This window comes from Globicephala melas, chromosome 9 (assembly GCF_963455315.2).
Source record: "Globicephala melas chromosome 9, mGloMel1.2, whole genome shotgun sequence".
Lineage (NCBI taxonomy): Eukaryota > Metazoa > Chordata > Mammalia > Artiodactyla > Delphinidae > Globicephala > Globicephala melas.
The window spans coordinates 75,384,920-75,400,107 of record NC_083322.1 but is presented as its reverse complement, the minus strand read 5'-3'; the positions used below and the strand labels follow the sequence as shown (position 1 = coordinate 75,400,107).

The following is a 15,188-nucleotide window of genomic DNA, read 5'->3' as shown; positions in this document are numbered from 1 at the left end:
TACAGAGATATATGTTACTCTCCATGGCTTTTCCTTCCTATTACATTTACAAAGAAGAAAATTTCTTAGGTGATTTTGTGTTATTCCTGGAGGACAGTAGTGGCTAAAATCTTACCAGGCTGTTACAGGTGGAAATTGAGTTCTATCCTAGCTCGTTTTGATGAAATAAGCACTCTATTATTTTTATCTTTAAATGTCGTTTTCAGTTCATTTCACCTATGTGCTTACTATCTTAGATGCCATGCTTTTTTGAAGTGGTAGATTACTCCTACCTCGGGTGTGATTGCAGAGTTAGATTTCCCATTCCGTTCTATCTGTTAAAGATTAGAGGGAAACATTCAGAAGTTTCCTTCTTTTTAGGTCAAAGGTGGAGGTGGAGACTGTATGGTTTTTGTTTATTCATTTTAGGAACACTTAGCGTTTCATTCTTTTACTGAATAAGAACGTTATACTTATTTATTCTTATTAGAAGTTTGCTGCAGATTGGCAGCACTTTTCTAGTGTATTGTCAATGAAAAGGGCATAGGACACAAAAATGAATTCTTAGTATTGCTAATGTTCTAAATTACAGTGTAGTAAATAAATACGTTTGACTGTTTTTTTCCATTTCCCTATACATAATAACTGGCAGTGAGAGAGTTTTTAATGTTTTGACAAAAATTTGTAAAGGGCACAGAATAATTGTAATTCTTTCCATTGATTATTGGGATCACTTTGCATGATTTCAGCTTGCACAGTCATTTTTATGTGCAAAGGGAGGACTGCCTGTATTTTAGACATTACTCAGTTCTAATATAGTAGTAAATGTTGATAGATATAACTCATATAAACAAATCTCTTTATATTTGCGTTTATACTTGTCTCCTATATTTTTTTGTCCTGATTGAATAAGCATTGCCAATAAGCCTAAAACCTAAGGAACAATTTATACTCCTTTATCTCCCTCATAGTTTACATTTCTAATGATTTAACAACTCTCATCGTTATCCCCTTCTCTTCATACCCTATTGATTGTCTTTACTTAGGCACTCACATATCACCCTTCATAGGCTATGACTGTAAAGGGATGGTATGGTTATAAAGGGATAGCATGAGGGAAATGCTAGGGGCAACAGAACTGTTCAGGATCCGGATTTTGGTGGTGGTTACAGGAAGGGTATACATGTTAAAAATCATAAACTTCCTTTTTGTCTTGCTGTGACGTTGGCCTTTAAATGTTTCTTTGCCACGCCTTCAAAATAGATCTTAAAAATAAATCAACAAGTACTTACAGAGTACATCGTTCAAGGCATTGTCCTATGTGCTGAGGAAGATATAAACACACAGAAGCAATGTTTCTGCCCTGAAGGAACTTATATTCTAATAAAATAGAGTTAGACCACACAAGTAACAGCAGTAAGATAAATTGTACTCATCTCTTAAAGGAAATACCAACAAAATGCTACTTTGTGCTAGGAATCTGTAGGAGGATAATTCTTCATTGAAGAGATGGCATTTAAGCTGAGTCTTGGAAAATGCACTGGTACTTGGCAGTCAAAAATAGAGACAAAGGACGTTCTGAAGAGAAGGAAAAGTATAGTGCACTTTACAGAGTTGTAAGTTTTCCTATTATAGCTCATAAAAACTTGGGATCTACACCTCATGAATACTCACAACCTGTTTTATTCCATTTTGTGCTCGAAACTCTTAGAAACATTTTGGTCTGACGCTGCAGTCTCTTACAAGTAGTATTATGGCTTTCAACTTAATAATTTCGTTCATCTTTCTTATTCTGATTTTACTGGTTCTGTGGACAATGAACTATTTCTAACTCTTAATGTAGTCAACAGATAGTAAATATATAAGTGAAAAGTCTGATATTTCTGTAAAATTTTCTATTGACAGAATGAATTTGAGTAAATGGAGTTTTCAGAATATATAATGTTATAAAGTATTTCTGTAATACTTCTCTCAATTGCTTTCCTCTAGTTTTTCCTATTTAGGTGAATGAATCAAGTCTACTTAAAAGCAATCGTAATCTCTTTTTTTCCATAGGTTTTCTGTGAAGACCCTGATTGATCGGTCCTGCTTTGAGACAATTGATGATTCTTCTCCTGAATTTAACAATTTTGCCGCTATTTTGGAACAGATTCTAAGTCACCGGCTGAAAGGTAATAGCGCTAATGTATTATTTATTCTGCCAACAGCTCTCATATTAACAAGGTTGAAATTTTAGAAACCATACAGTCTGCTGTGTGTAGCAGCCAAGCAGCATCTTGAGAAACATAAAACTGATTTTAGAAGGTCTAATCTTTTGGCTGTGTTCCTGTAAAGAATCTCTATTCTTGGATTTATACCCATTTCCAGGATGCATTAAAAATATTGAATATATTAATTGACACATACAAGAAGCAGGATCACTTTCTATATGTAATTAAAATAAAAGTTTAAATTAAAAGGTAGCCCATCTTCAAAGATTACTAGTTGGTATTTTAATTAGTTTACAGAGAAGCATCCAGGCATTAAGTTTGTTTGCTTAATCTTTTCTTCATTAAACTCAGAATCTTTGAAAATTTTTTAGCTGTAAGTAGGTTAAAAAAGAGCTATGTAAAAGAGATGCTGGACTTTAAAAAAAATAAATCAGTAAATGTATTAATGTCAGAAATGTAAATCTCTTAAAATTTAAAAGGGAAGATGGGAGCTGTGTTCTCTCAGAATTATAAAATATTTTTAAATTAAAAATATACATCTGTAAAACATAGCTGATAACATCAAGAAATATTATGTAGTATAAATTTTCGTAATAATAAATAATAACTTTATCACAATTCCATTATCTAGTTTTCCTAAAGGAGACTTGATCTTAGATGTTTTCACTTAAGTTTTTATTATCTTTACGATCTTAATAGTATAGTAGTTTCAAATAAGTAATCTGTGTGGTAATATAATTTATGAGAATCTCAAATTTAATCTGAAGGTTAATCTGTTTTGTGCTTTTTGATGCTGAAAGCATCAGTTGAGCAGTCCTGTGGGCTTATAACAAATGGTTGGATTTAATAAATGGGGAAACAAAATCTGAATTCATTCAGCCCTTTGCAATTTAAAATGAGATCCGTAAAAATCACTGGTGCTTTTCTGTTAAAAGTTTGTTGTTCTGTATTTTTAAAGGGTTATTTATTTTTCTTATTTTGCTGTTCTGTATTTTCTAAAATTTCTGTCATTAGTGTGTTACCTTTTATGAGAAAATAAGTTTTTATGAATGCAGAGCGTCTGAAAGTATTTTGAAATATTGTCATGGTTACTATATTGTGTGGTGATCGTATTTTAAAATTTTATACATAATCTTATAAATAATACTTTAAAACACATCAAGTACAGCAGAGCTTGATGTATCCTAATGTTCCAAGGATTTTATCATAAGACCTCAATTCCCTTGATTTGGTGTACCATTTAGCATTTAATTCGCTCACAAAATACGTAAACAACTCTAACAGAAAACAATTAGACCGTGTTGATATAGCCGTGCTGAGTTGCGGGGTTGACTAACTACCGCATAAGTGGACCCCTCCTGCATGCCTGTGTGCCATCTTCTGAGTCATGCCTCAGCAAAATACAGATCATAGGCCTTTAGACTTACTTCATCACCATGAATGTTATTTCTGAGAAGCCAGTGAACTACTGTGTTGAGAATAGAATCTCTAGTTGATTTATGGATAAGAATTCCACGAGTATGACAGTAAGACAGTAAGAAAGATGATCCAATGAGGTTTGTGTGAATTTTTTACGCTAGGTAAGATTAATAATTCAAAACATGCTTTTTAAAAAAAGTACCTGTTGGGACTTCCTTGGTGGTGCAGTGGTTAATACTCCACACTTCCACTGCAGGGGGCATGGGTTCGATCCTTGGTCGGGGAACTAAGATCCCGCATGTCAGACATAAATTAAAAAATTTAAAATAAAAAAAAAGTTCCTATAGGCCGACTATGGTGGTCACTGTTATTACTATAGATATGAATTATGAAATGATCTGTAACTCTCAAGATGAGGTAGTTTATTAAAGATTCAAGTGTCTAGAAACTTCATATAATATTGCCCATTTTTTGGTATTCTAATATGTAATAAATTGCTTTTACTTTTGGAGACGTTATGTAATTATTTGGGAGGTTTTTTTGAGTTTTTTGGTTTTTTAAATATTTATTTATTTGTTTTGGCCGCGCCGGGTCTTAGTTGCGGCAGGCGGGATCTTCTTTGCGGCATGTTTAGTTGTGGCATGCAGACTCTTAGTTGCAGCACGTGAACTCTTATTTGTGGCATGCATGTGGGATCTGGTTCCCCGAGCAGGGATTGAACCCAGGCCCCCTACATTGGGAGCATGGAGTCTTACCCACTGGACCACCAGGGACGTCCTGAGAAGTTATATAATTATTTCAATAGTACAGTGTGTTCACTTAAAATTTAGTTATTTTTTATTTTTTTGCGGTACGCGGGCCTCTCACTGTTGTGGCCTCTCCCGTGCGGAGCACAGGCTCCAGATGCGCAGGCTCAGCGGCCATGGCTCACAGGCCCAGCCGCTCCGCGGCACGTGGGACCTTCCCGGACCGGGCACGAACCCGTGTCCACTGCATCGGCAGGCAGAGTCTCAACCACTGCGCCACCAGGGAAGCCCAAAATTTAGTTATTATAACAACTCATTTTTTCAATGTTTTTCTTGATAGAAGTACAAATTTAAAGTGTATAACTTCATGGGTTTATAAGATTTACTTTTCTCTAGCTACTTTTTATTTTTGAAATAAAAGGGTGTTTAGTTTATCAGTTTTTTTTAGAGAAAACCAAAATTCATCCCCAGACACAATGTAGGCTGTGCTGACACAGGTAACGGGGAGAGCTTCATTCATTCTAACAGCCCCATTATTGAAAAAAAAGGAGGCTTTTAAAACCACATATATTAATCTTGTTTGCAGTAATTCCTTAATAAGATGATGATCTTACTTTTCTGGACTATATTTGAGAACTAAGAATTAACACACCACCAAATGTAAAATAGATGGCTAGTGGGAAGCTGCTGCATAGCACAGGGAGATCAGCTCGGTGCTTTGTGACCACCTAGAGGGGTGGGATACGGAGGGTGGGAGGGAGATGCAAGAGGGAAGAGATATGGGGGTATATGTTTATGTATAGCTGATTCACTTTGTTATACAGCAGAAGCTAACACACCATTATAAAGCAGTTATACTCCAATAAAGATGTTAAAAATAATAATAATAAAAACTATTTATTTCCTTTAAAAAAGGAAAAGAAAGAATTAATCACAGAATATAAAATTCAAAGAGGCCTTAGTTCATGTCTTCAGTTCAGTCATTTTTGGACTTTTACTTTAAAGCATACTCCTTCTCTCCAGCCCACTCCCACCTCCCCTAATAAAAGACACTGCAGATGCTAGACATGTAAGCGGAAGGTCTGGTTGAAGCTGAGTAGGGAAATCGGGCATTTTGTCAGCTCGGCAGCAGTCACACCCCAGTTCCACAGCACCACTTCAGGCAGCGCTGTGAATCATAGCTTAAAAATCACTACTCCAGTTTCCCTCCTACTGAAGCCATCCACTCAATGATATTTACAACCTGTGGACATACAGTCTTTGTTTTAATACTTCTGATATTGGGGAACTTAGGACAGTAAAGTAGGGCCATCAATTTTGGGGCAGTTTAGATTGTTAGAAAATTCTTATGTATAAGAAGCCAACTTATATGACTGTGCTTTTCTGCCTCTTTAAAATTGTGGGCCTCATAAATATTAAACGATTGCTATTCTATAATTCTTTCTCCTTAGTTACCCTTTTTCTTTCTTCCAGGTAAAGTGTCTCTAGTTATTTCGATCTTCTGGAACCACTATAGTCTTAGTTATTCTTCTGGTTTATCACTGGTTTACCGAGATCTTAAAATGTGGTACTCAAAGCTGAGTAAAGTGCTTCAGATAGGCTAACTTCTGTAATTTGAGATTACAGTGACTTTTTGATTCCCGCATCACACTTTTGCTCACATTGAAATTAAGGCCAAGTAAAATCCCAAGGCTTTTAAAAAATTGCTTGTTTTATGTTTTAGATTCTCTAAATTAGTTGCCTGAGATCAAGTTTGAAAGGAATAAATGAAGTGTTATTTTCTTCATCATTCACTTTAGAGATAGATGAGGTGGCTATAAAATTGAAATTCTACTTCTGGGAAGATAAAGTGAACATACTTTCCCCTATTTCTCCTACTTACTGTAACCCAAAACCCTGGACCTATAAAACACAAGACTCTGAAAGGTAGGGAGAAGTCTAGGGACTTCAGGACCTTAAGAATGGCATGGTGGTGGGTTTCTTGGATTTTCTGGTTGCTTTACATCTGACACTGAGTACTGGATACGCCAGTAGCTTGCAGACATCAACAAGCACATGTACACACACACAAACACACAGTCTGACAAGGACCTGCTCTTTCTAGCGAAAGGACCAGGAATAGCACAGCCTGGCAAGACAGAACACTTTTAGACAGTATCTGCTCTAGTTTAGTCAAATACCACAGAAAAAGTGTGGCACTACCCCTAGCCAGGCCTGAAGAGGCTGAATGGAGAACCTAGAAGTCCACCCTCATGAGACTGTAACAGGGCACCTCAACACCACCACAGTGTGGTATCAAGAAAGACCAAGCAGAGAGCTGGCACTTCTTCCCTTTTCAGTGGTTGTGAGCCTTCTCTTCCCACCTGCCCCCACAGTGTGTCAGTGGAGAGCCTGGACTTTCATCCCCACCCAGCAGTAATGAGGTTGTGTCAGAAGAGGTGTATTGGAGAGTTATATCTTTGACCATCACCCAGCGGGTGACAAGGCTACCCTCAGTGCATTGTCAGTCAGCCTGTACTCCCACCTCCACCCAGCGGTAATGAGGACCCCTCCTTCAAGTGTCAGTGAAGGCCAACTAGGAAACTTGGACTTCTCCCTCCACTTGCCAGGAATGAAATGTGGTGCCCTCCACCCTCCGACCTTCCCCTGATGGAGCAGTGTCATAGAATGCCAGTTAAAACAGGTTTAGGGACTTCCCTGATGACGCAGTGGTTAAGAATCCGCCTGCCAATGCAGGGCACACCGGTTCAATCCCTGCTCCAGGAGGATCCCACACGCTGCGGAGCAACTAAGCTCGTGTGCCACAAGTACTGAGCCTGCACTCTAGGGCTTGTGAGCCACAACTCCTGAGCCCGCTTGCCCCAACTACTGAAGCCCACGCACATAGAGCCCAGTGCTCCGCAACAAGAGAAGCCACTGTAATGAGAAGCCTGCGCACCACAACAAAGAGTAGCCCCCGCTCTCCACAACTAGAGAAAGCCTGCACGAAGCAATGAAGATCCAACGCAGCCAAAAATAATTATTTAAAACAAACAAATAAACAGAAGGTTTAAATAAGATCATAGTCTCATAACATAGTATGAACATATCCAGGTTTCATTTGAAGATCACTTTTCATACCAAGAACCAGGAAGATCACAAGTTGCGTAACAAAAGACAATAGATGTCAACACTGAAATGATAAAAGGTGGTAGAATTACTGACAAAGATCACAGATCAGTCATGATAAAAATGCTTCACTGAGCAATTCCAAAGACACTTGAAACAAGTGAAAAAGTAGAAAACCTAAGCAAAGAAATAGAAAGTAAAAAGAAGAAGCAAGTGGAAATTTTGATATGGAAAAGTACAAAACTAAATTAAAAAGCTCAGTGGATAGGCTCAACAGGAAAATGGAGGGGAAAGAAGAAAGAATCAGTGAACTGGAAGACAAAACAATAGAAATTTCCTAATCAAATAACAGAGACTCAAAATAATCTAAAATTAGAAATAAGAGACTGAAAAAAAAAAAAAAAAAGCCTCAGGGATCTGTGGGACCGTAAAAAAAGATCTAAAATTCCTGTCATCAGAGTCCTGAAAGGAGAGGTGAAAGAGGAAAAGACTGAAAATGTACTCCAAGAAATAATGGCTGAAATTTTCTCAAATTTGGCAAGAGAGGTAAACATACAGATTCAAGAACCTAAGTGGATCACCGAGTAAATCCAAAGAAATACATGCCACAGCACATTATAATTAAACTTTTTAGAAATAAAGACAGAGAAAATGTTGAAAAGTAGCCAGAGGGAAATGATATCTTGTCTATAAGGGAAAAACGATTTGAATGATAGCAGATTTCTCATCAGAAACCATGGAAGCATTTCTGTCAACTGCTGAAAGTAAAATGTCCACACAGAATCCTATATCCAGCAGAATTAACCTTCAGTAATGAAGGGAATATCTAGACATTCTCAGATGATGGAAAACTAAGGGAATTTATCGCCAGCAGACTTAACTCTAAAACTGTGGCTAAAGAACCCTCTTTAAGCAGGAGTGAGTCATAAAAGAAGGAACTTTTAAAAGGAAAGAAGAAACATGGTAAACAAGAATGTGGGTAAATACAATAGGCTTTCCATTTTATTTTGTAGTTTTCTGTTTGTTTCCTCTGATTTTGGTTTCTCTGTTTCCTTTTTCCTATTTTCCTGTGAGTTACTTGAAAATTTTTTAGAATTCCATTTTTATTCATCTCTAGTCTTTTTGAGTGTATTTCTTTGTGTATATTTTTTAGTGGTCGCTCTAGGTATTACATTATATATACATAACTTGTCACAGTCTGTTAGTGTCATCATTTTCCAGACTGAAATTTAAAAACCTTACCTTTCTTCATAGACATTACTCTCCCTCATCTATAATTGTTTTAGATATTTCCCCTACATGCATTTAGAATTAGTGTTATAATTTTTGTTTCCACCATCAAATTTAATGTAGAAAACTCAAGAGGAAAAGGCAAGTCTGTGGTTTCAGGTTGCTGCTTTGTCCAGCACACAGTCTGGGATAGACAAGGCAAAGGGACTTAACTGCTGTGTCATTTCTTGAGTTCCAAGGTCCCTAGACAATCTTCCTTTTATTCTCCACCTTCAGAATCTTCTTACAGTTTTTTTTTGCGTATAATATCCAGGATTTTTGGTTGTATTTAACCGGAGGAGAGTACATCTACTTTATCTTTTCCGGAACCAGCAGTCTCCTTTAATTTTGTAATGTGAAGAATTGCATCAATAGTTTTTCTAATGTTAATTCATGCATATATACTTGGGAAAAATCTAACTTGAACCTCATGTATTGTTTTAGTATACTTTATTTAGGATTTGGTTTTGATTCTGAGTTTATGAGCAAAATTTGTCATTTTTCTGTTTGGTACTTGTTTTGGTTTTTGTTATCAAGATTATATCACCTCATTAAACAAATGAAGGTGTTTTGTCTTTTATTATTCTTTGGAAGAATTTTGCATGAGCTTGCAATCATCTGTTAGGGAGAATTTGCCAGTAAAAACTGGGTCAAGCAGGGCGGGGCGGTGTGCATGCACAAGTGCACTTTAACAGCTAATTTACCTCCTTTAATGCTTATAGGTCTGTTTAGGTTGTTGATTTCTCTATTCTATGTTCTGTTCTACAGTTGTCAATGTCTTCTATATCCTCTTAATTATTTACTCTCTAGTGAGTTGCCATTTTTCATTTCAGTGTGACACACTTAAAGTAGATGAATTCAACTGTGAATGGTTTAAAAAAGTCAAAGCTCACTGAAGAGATCTAAAGATAAGTCACATATTCATCCTTATGGCATTGTTAAAAGCTAAGATTCTGCTTTTTAAAAAAAACCCACTCCCTACCCTCATTGTTTGCCAGCTGTCCCCCTCCTCTGAACAATAGGGTATACAGTTGTTCTTCAATATCCATGGAGGATTGGTTCCAGGACCCCCTGGATACCAAAATCTGCAGATGCACAAGTCCCTTATATAAAATGGTGTAGCATTTGCATATAACCTACGCACATCCTCCCATAGAGTTTGAATCATCTCTAGATTACTTGTAATACTTAATACAATGTAAATGCTATGTAGATAATTGCCAGCACCTGGCAAATTCAAGTTTTGCTTTTTGGAACTGTCTGGAATTAAAAAAAATTTTTTTTCCGTTCATGGTTGGTTGAATCCATGGATGCAGAGGGCCATCTGCATTTAATTCAGTCTGCTGTTAAAGAACGAAACAAAAGCTCCATTAGTGAATACCTGGTATTATTTTCTACACAGATGTCCCCTTTTGCGTCCCTAATATTGATTATTAGTTATTTTTCTCTTTTTTCATGAGCACTATTGCCAGAGATTTGTTCATTTTATTAGTCTTTCAAATAATTAATTTTTGGCTTTGTTGATTTCCTTCTCTCCAAATACTGCTTTGGCTACATTTACAAGTTTGGATATGTATTATGTTTACTAATATTCATTTTTAAGTAATTTCTACTTTTCATTATTATTTCTTCTTTGGCTTAGTGTTATTTGGAAGTTTAGTTTTAATGTTTCTGAAAATAGCTTTTCATTTTTACTTCTATGTTAATTGAATTATGGTCAGAGAATTTGTTCTGTATGGCAGATTTTTTTGAAAGTTGTAAGATTTGCTTAATGGCCTAGTTTATGATTAGTTTTAATAAATGTTCCATATTGAGAAGAATGTGTATTCTCTAACTGTTGATTATGTTTTTCAAATGCTAGTCACATTTTTGTCAGTTTGATCTGTTGATAACTTAGAAATTTTGAACTATTTTATTATTCTGATGGATTTATCAGGTTATTCTGGTAGATATGTCTCTTTTTGCTGTCTGTATTTTGAGTCTATTTGATGCATTCAGTTTCAGGGTTTTTGTAAATTCCCTTATTTTCTGTTTATTTTTCATTTTTGGCCTCTTAAGTATTTCCGTGGGGTTTTTTGTATGCTTGCTATGTTTAAAAGTGTATCTATTATATTTTATCCAGCATTTCTAATTTCCTTTTGTTTTGTGTTGGGAGGAAAGATTTTCCTATAATTACATGTTTCCCACTTGAAAGACAAATTCTTGCTATTGCTAAAGAGAGTTCTAAAACTTTTTCTTTTCTTTGAAAATTATCATTGCCCTTTGTTGTTGATTTTATAGTGAACAGTTAAACTTAATGGTCAAAATGTATAATGTTGAGGTAAAACAAGTCTGGCACCAATAGTAAGTATTCATTATTTCCTTTTAGATAGTTTCGATTGTCATGTAATTAAAAAAAATTTTAATTAAAAAATACTCAGGTGTATATATCTGTATATTATATATCACAATGCTATAGTAATATATAATCACTACATTATATATATTCATATTTAGGTAATACAGTATATAATGTATTACATATTTTTTTAAGTTTAGATCCTTTTTCCTATTTCCCTTTTTATACATAAATTCACCCATTTCCATCCTCTAGCCCTGGCTTTTAAATACTTTTTTGTTCCTGTAGATACAAGGTTTTTTTCTACTTGACATTGAGGTCTATTTCTGGTTATTACCCACTGAAACTATTACTTGAGTAACCATTTCAATTTCCACTTCAGTGGCGCTCTTCTGTTTCCTCTTTATTCCCTTCTAGCCAGTTCCTAATAAGCTTTTCCTATAGGTGGATTTTCTCCTTCCTCTTCTATGTATTACTGCGTTCTAAACTATCCATTTCAATTTTCTTAGCTCTGGAAATTTTTCTAAGAAAACTTGCCTGATTTTTCTACTGTATCCTTTTTCAGACAGCATGGGTTCTGTTTATCTTATGTCTTTTAGTATGCCGTACACTTTACCATACTATAGCCTTCAAAAAGTTAACTCAACTTATGATGCTAGAGAAGGTGGAGTAAGTCCACTACTACCCTAACTCTCTGTCTTAGCATGCTTGGGCTGACAGGACAAAATGCCACAGACTGGGTGGCTTAAACAACATAAATTTATTTCTCACAGTTCTGGAGCTTGGCAAGTCCAAGACCAAGGTGCTGGCTGATTGAGATTCTGGTGAGAGCTCTTTTCCTGGCTTGTAGATGGTTGCCTTCTTGCTGTGTCCTCAGACGGCAGAGAGAAAGAGAATGAGAGTGCTTTGTGGTGTCCCTTCTTATAAGGACACTAATCCTACAGGATCAGGACCCTACCCTTATGACCTCATTTAACATTAATTACCTCCTTATAGGCCCTATCTCCAAATATAGTCACATTGGGTGTTAGGGTTTCAACGTAAGACTTTGGGGGGAATCAGTTCAGCCCACAGCACTCTTCTACCGATTGCAGTTAAAAACTCTGGACAGAATGCAACAAGCAACTACTTATCTACTTTGGAAAGTAAACAATAGCAGCCAGGTTGGGGAGAGAGATCAAAATCTGAAGAAGAACCATCATAGGAATGAGTGTCCTTTGTATTTTTTTCCCTCCTATATCCTCAGCCTTAACCTGAGGGGCCCTTTGTCTTTAATTGTGCTATGGATGCAGACAACAGCAAAGTCTCCAACAGTAACCTTCTCTTTCTGGCCAGAGTATCTGGAAAAGGTCCCTCTGTGAGCCAGAGAGTATTGAGGCTTCCCATTTTTTCTCTTTTTTCTTGCTGCTTTTCCCCAAGAGCTGCTTGAGTTGCCCAGGATTGTGCCGTAGTGTGAGAGGCTAAAACTCTAAAACTTTTTATTTACATTAATGTTGCAGGAAAAGGAAGGATCTGGGGGCTGGAGTCTATCAGGGAAGAGAGCCCTGGAAAGGGGAATGCCCTAATTCTGTATGTAATGACCAGCATAAGTTCTGGCCTCACACCCAAGAATGTGAGGACTGAGCTAGGATACAAACCACCACCCAAATCCCAGAGCGGCATATATATCGGTAAGGCCCAAAGAAGCATAGCTAAGGCTTTACAAACTGAACTTAAATTGTAACCACTGCCCACATAAAGCAAGAAAGAACTTGGCTATCTGAATCTAACTGGGTCTATTGCCTACCAAAAAAACCCAAAACAAAACAAAAATCAACATATTTTAGGGATTTTAATAGGATTTAGAGTGTCAAGATAATATTTAAAACATCCAATATAAAACTTAAAGTTACTTCACGTATAAAGAACCAGGAAAATATGACCAATTGTCAGAGGAAAAGACAATCAAAGATGCCAATCCCGAGATAAGTTATCAGGCAAAGATGTTAAATCAACCATTAAAACCATGCTCCATGATGTAAGGTAAATATTCTTGAAATGAATAGAAAGATAGAAGTTCTGAATTGAGAAATAAAAACCTCATAAAGGACCACGTGGAAATTTCAGTACATAAAAGCAAAATATCTGAAAACATTTACTAGGTGGGGTTCTATAGCAGAGTGGAGATAATAGAGCTGTGTATGAATTTGAAAATAGATCAATAGAAATTATCCAAACTGAAGAACCAGAGCCTCAGGGACCTGTTGGACAATAGCAGAAGATATAATGTTTGCATCTTTGGAATCCCAGAAGGAGAGGGGCAAGAGATTGGTGCAGAAAATACGTTAAAAAAAAATAAAGCTATAAGTTCCTGGATCTGGGAAAGGAATAAACTTATTGGTCCAAGAAGCTTAGCAAACTTCTGAAAAGGTAAACTCAGAGTTAAGCACTCCGAGATACATCATAACTAAACTTCTGAAAATAAAAGATAAAAAATCTCGAAAGCAGACAGAGAAATATAGTACATTATGTACAGGGAGGAACAATTCAAATGACTATAGGTTTTTCATCAGGAACCGCAGAAGAGAGTGGAAGAACATCTTAAAATTCTGAAAGCAAAGAACTGCCAACTCAGAATTCTGTATGCAGTGAAAACATACCTCAGAGATGAAGGCAAAATAAAGAAATACTCAGATGAAGGAAAAGTAAGAATTGTTACTAGTAGACCTGGTCTAAAAGAAGTGCTAACTAAAGTTCTTCAGACTAAAAGGAGATGATACCAAGGAAACTTAGAACTTTGTGAATGAAGAAAGAGCAACAGAAATGAAGAAAGAGCAACAGAAAATATAGCAGATTTTTTTCCTTCAAGATTTTTAAAATATAACTGTTGAAAGCAAAAATTACAACATTTCTTGAGAGGTTTCAGTGTTTGCATATATAGTGTAAATGACATTTAAAACAAAGAGGGGAAAGTAAAGGGATCTATGTGGTCATATATTTTACTTGAAATGGTAAAATATTAACTGTAAGTAGACTGTTAAAGGTTAGTTTTTTTTTTAATTGGAGTATAGTTGATTTTACAATGTTGTGTTAGTTTCAGGTGTACAGCAAAGTGAATGTTATATGTATACATATATCCGTTCTTTTCCCATATAGATTATTACAGAATATTGAGTCGAGTTCCCTGTGCTATACAATAGGTCCTTATTATCTATTTTATATATAGTAGTGTGTTTATGTTAATCCCGATCTCCTAATTTATCACTTCCCCCGACACTTCCCCTTTTGTACCATAAGTTTGATTTCAAGATCTGTGAGTCTGTTTCTGTTTTGTGAATAAGCTCACTTGTATTTTTTATTAGATTCCACATATAAGTGATATCATATGATATTTGTCTTTTTCTGTCTGATTTACTTCACGTAGTATGATAATCTCTAGGTCCATCCATGTTGCTGCAAATGGCGTTATTTTGTTCTTTTTTATGCCTGAGTAATATTCCATTGTATATATGTACTACATCTTCTTTATCCGTTTCTCTGTCAGTGTACATTTAGGTTACTTCCATGTCTTGACTATTGTAAATAGGGCTGCAGTGAACACTGGGGTGCATGTTATCTTTTCGAATTACGGTTTTCTCTGGGTATATGCCCAGGAGTGGGATTGCTAGATCATATGGTAGTTCTATTTTTAGTTTTTTAAGGGACCCCCATACTGTTCTCCATAGTGATTGTACCAACTTACATTCCCACCATCAGTGTAGAGGGTTCTCTTTTCTCCACACCCTCTCCAGCATTTATTGTTTGTAGATTTTTTGATGATGGCCATTCTGACTGGTGTGAGGTGATACCTCACTGTAGTTTTTTTTTTAAGGTATTTAAAATTTTTTATTTATTTATTATTTTGGCTACATTAGGTCTTTGTTGCTGTGCGCAGGCTTTCTCTAGTTGCGGTGAGCAGGGGCTACTCTTTGTTGCGGTGCATGGGCATCTCATTGTGGTGGCTTCTTTTGTTGTAGAGTATGGGCTCTAGGCACCCGGGCTTCAGGAGTTGTGGCTCCTGGGCTCTAGAGCACAGGCTCAGTAGTTGTGGCGCATGGGCTTAGTTTCTCCACGGCATGTGGAATCTTCCCGGACCAGGGC

The 15,188-nt window shown here is 36.3% G+C and overlaps 1 protein-coding gene across 5 annotated transcripts in view; it reads left to right on the top strand.

Annotated features, from left to right (window-relative positions):
• The window catches only part of RUNDC3B (RUN domain containing 3B), a 147,676-nt gene that overhangs the window by 21,860 nt on the left and 110,628 nt on the right, over positions 1-15,188 (top strand). For 4 of the 5 annotated variants that reach the window (XM_030857041.2, XM_030857039.2, XM_030857042.2 and 1 more), the window contains exon 2: positions 2,035-2,150. In XM_030857041.2, coding sequence (XP_030712901.1) covers positions 2,035-2,150 — 116 coding nt within the window. Of the gene's footprint in view, positions 1-2,032; positions 2,151-15,188 lie in introns of those variants that run through there. The other variant, XM_060304714.1, reaches the window with a different exon arrangement.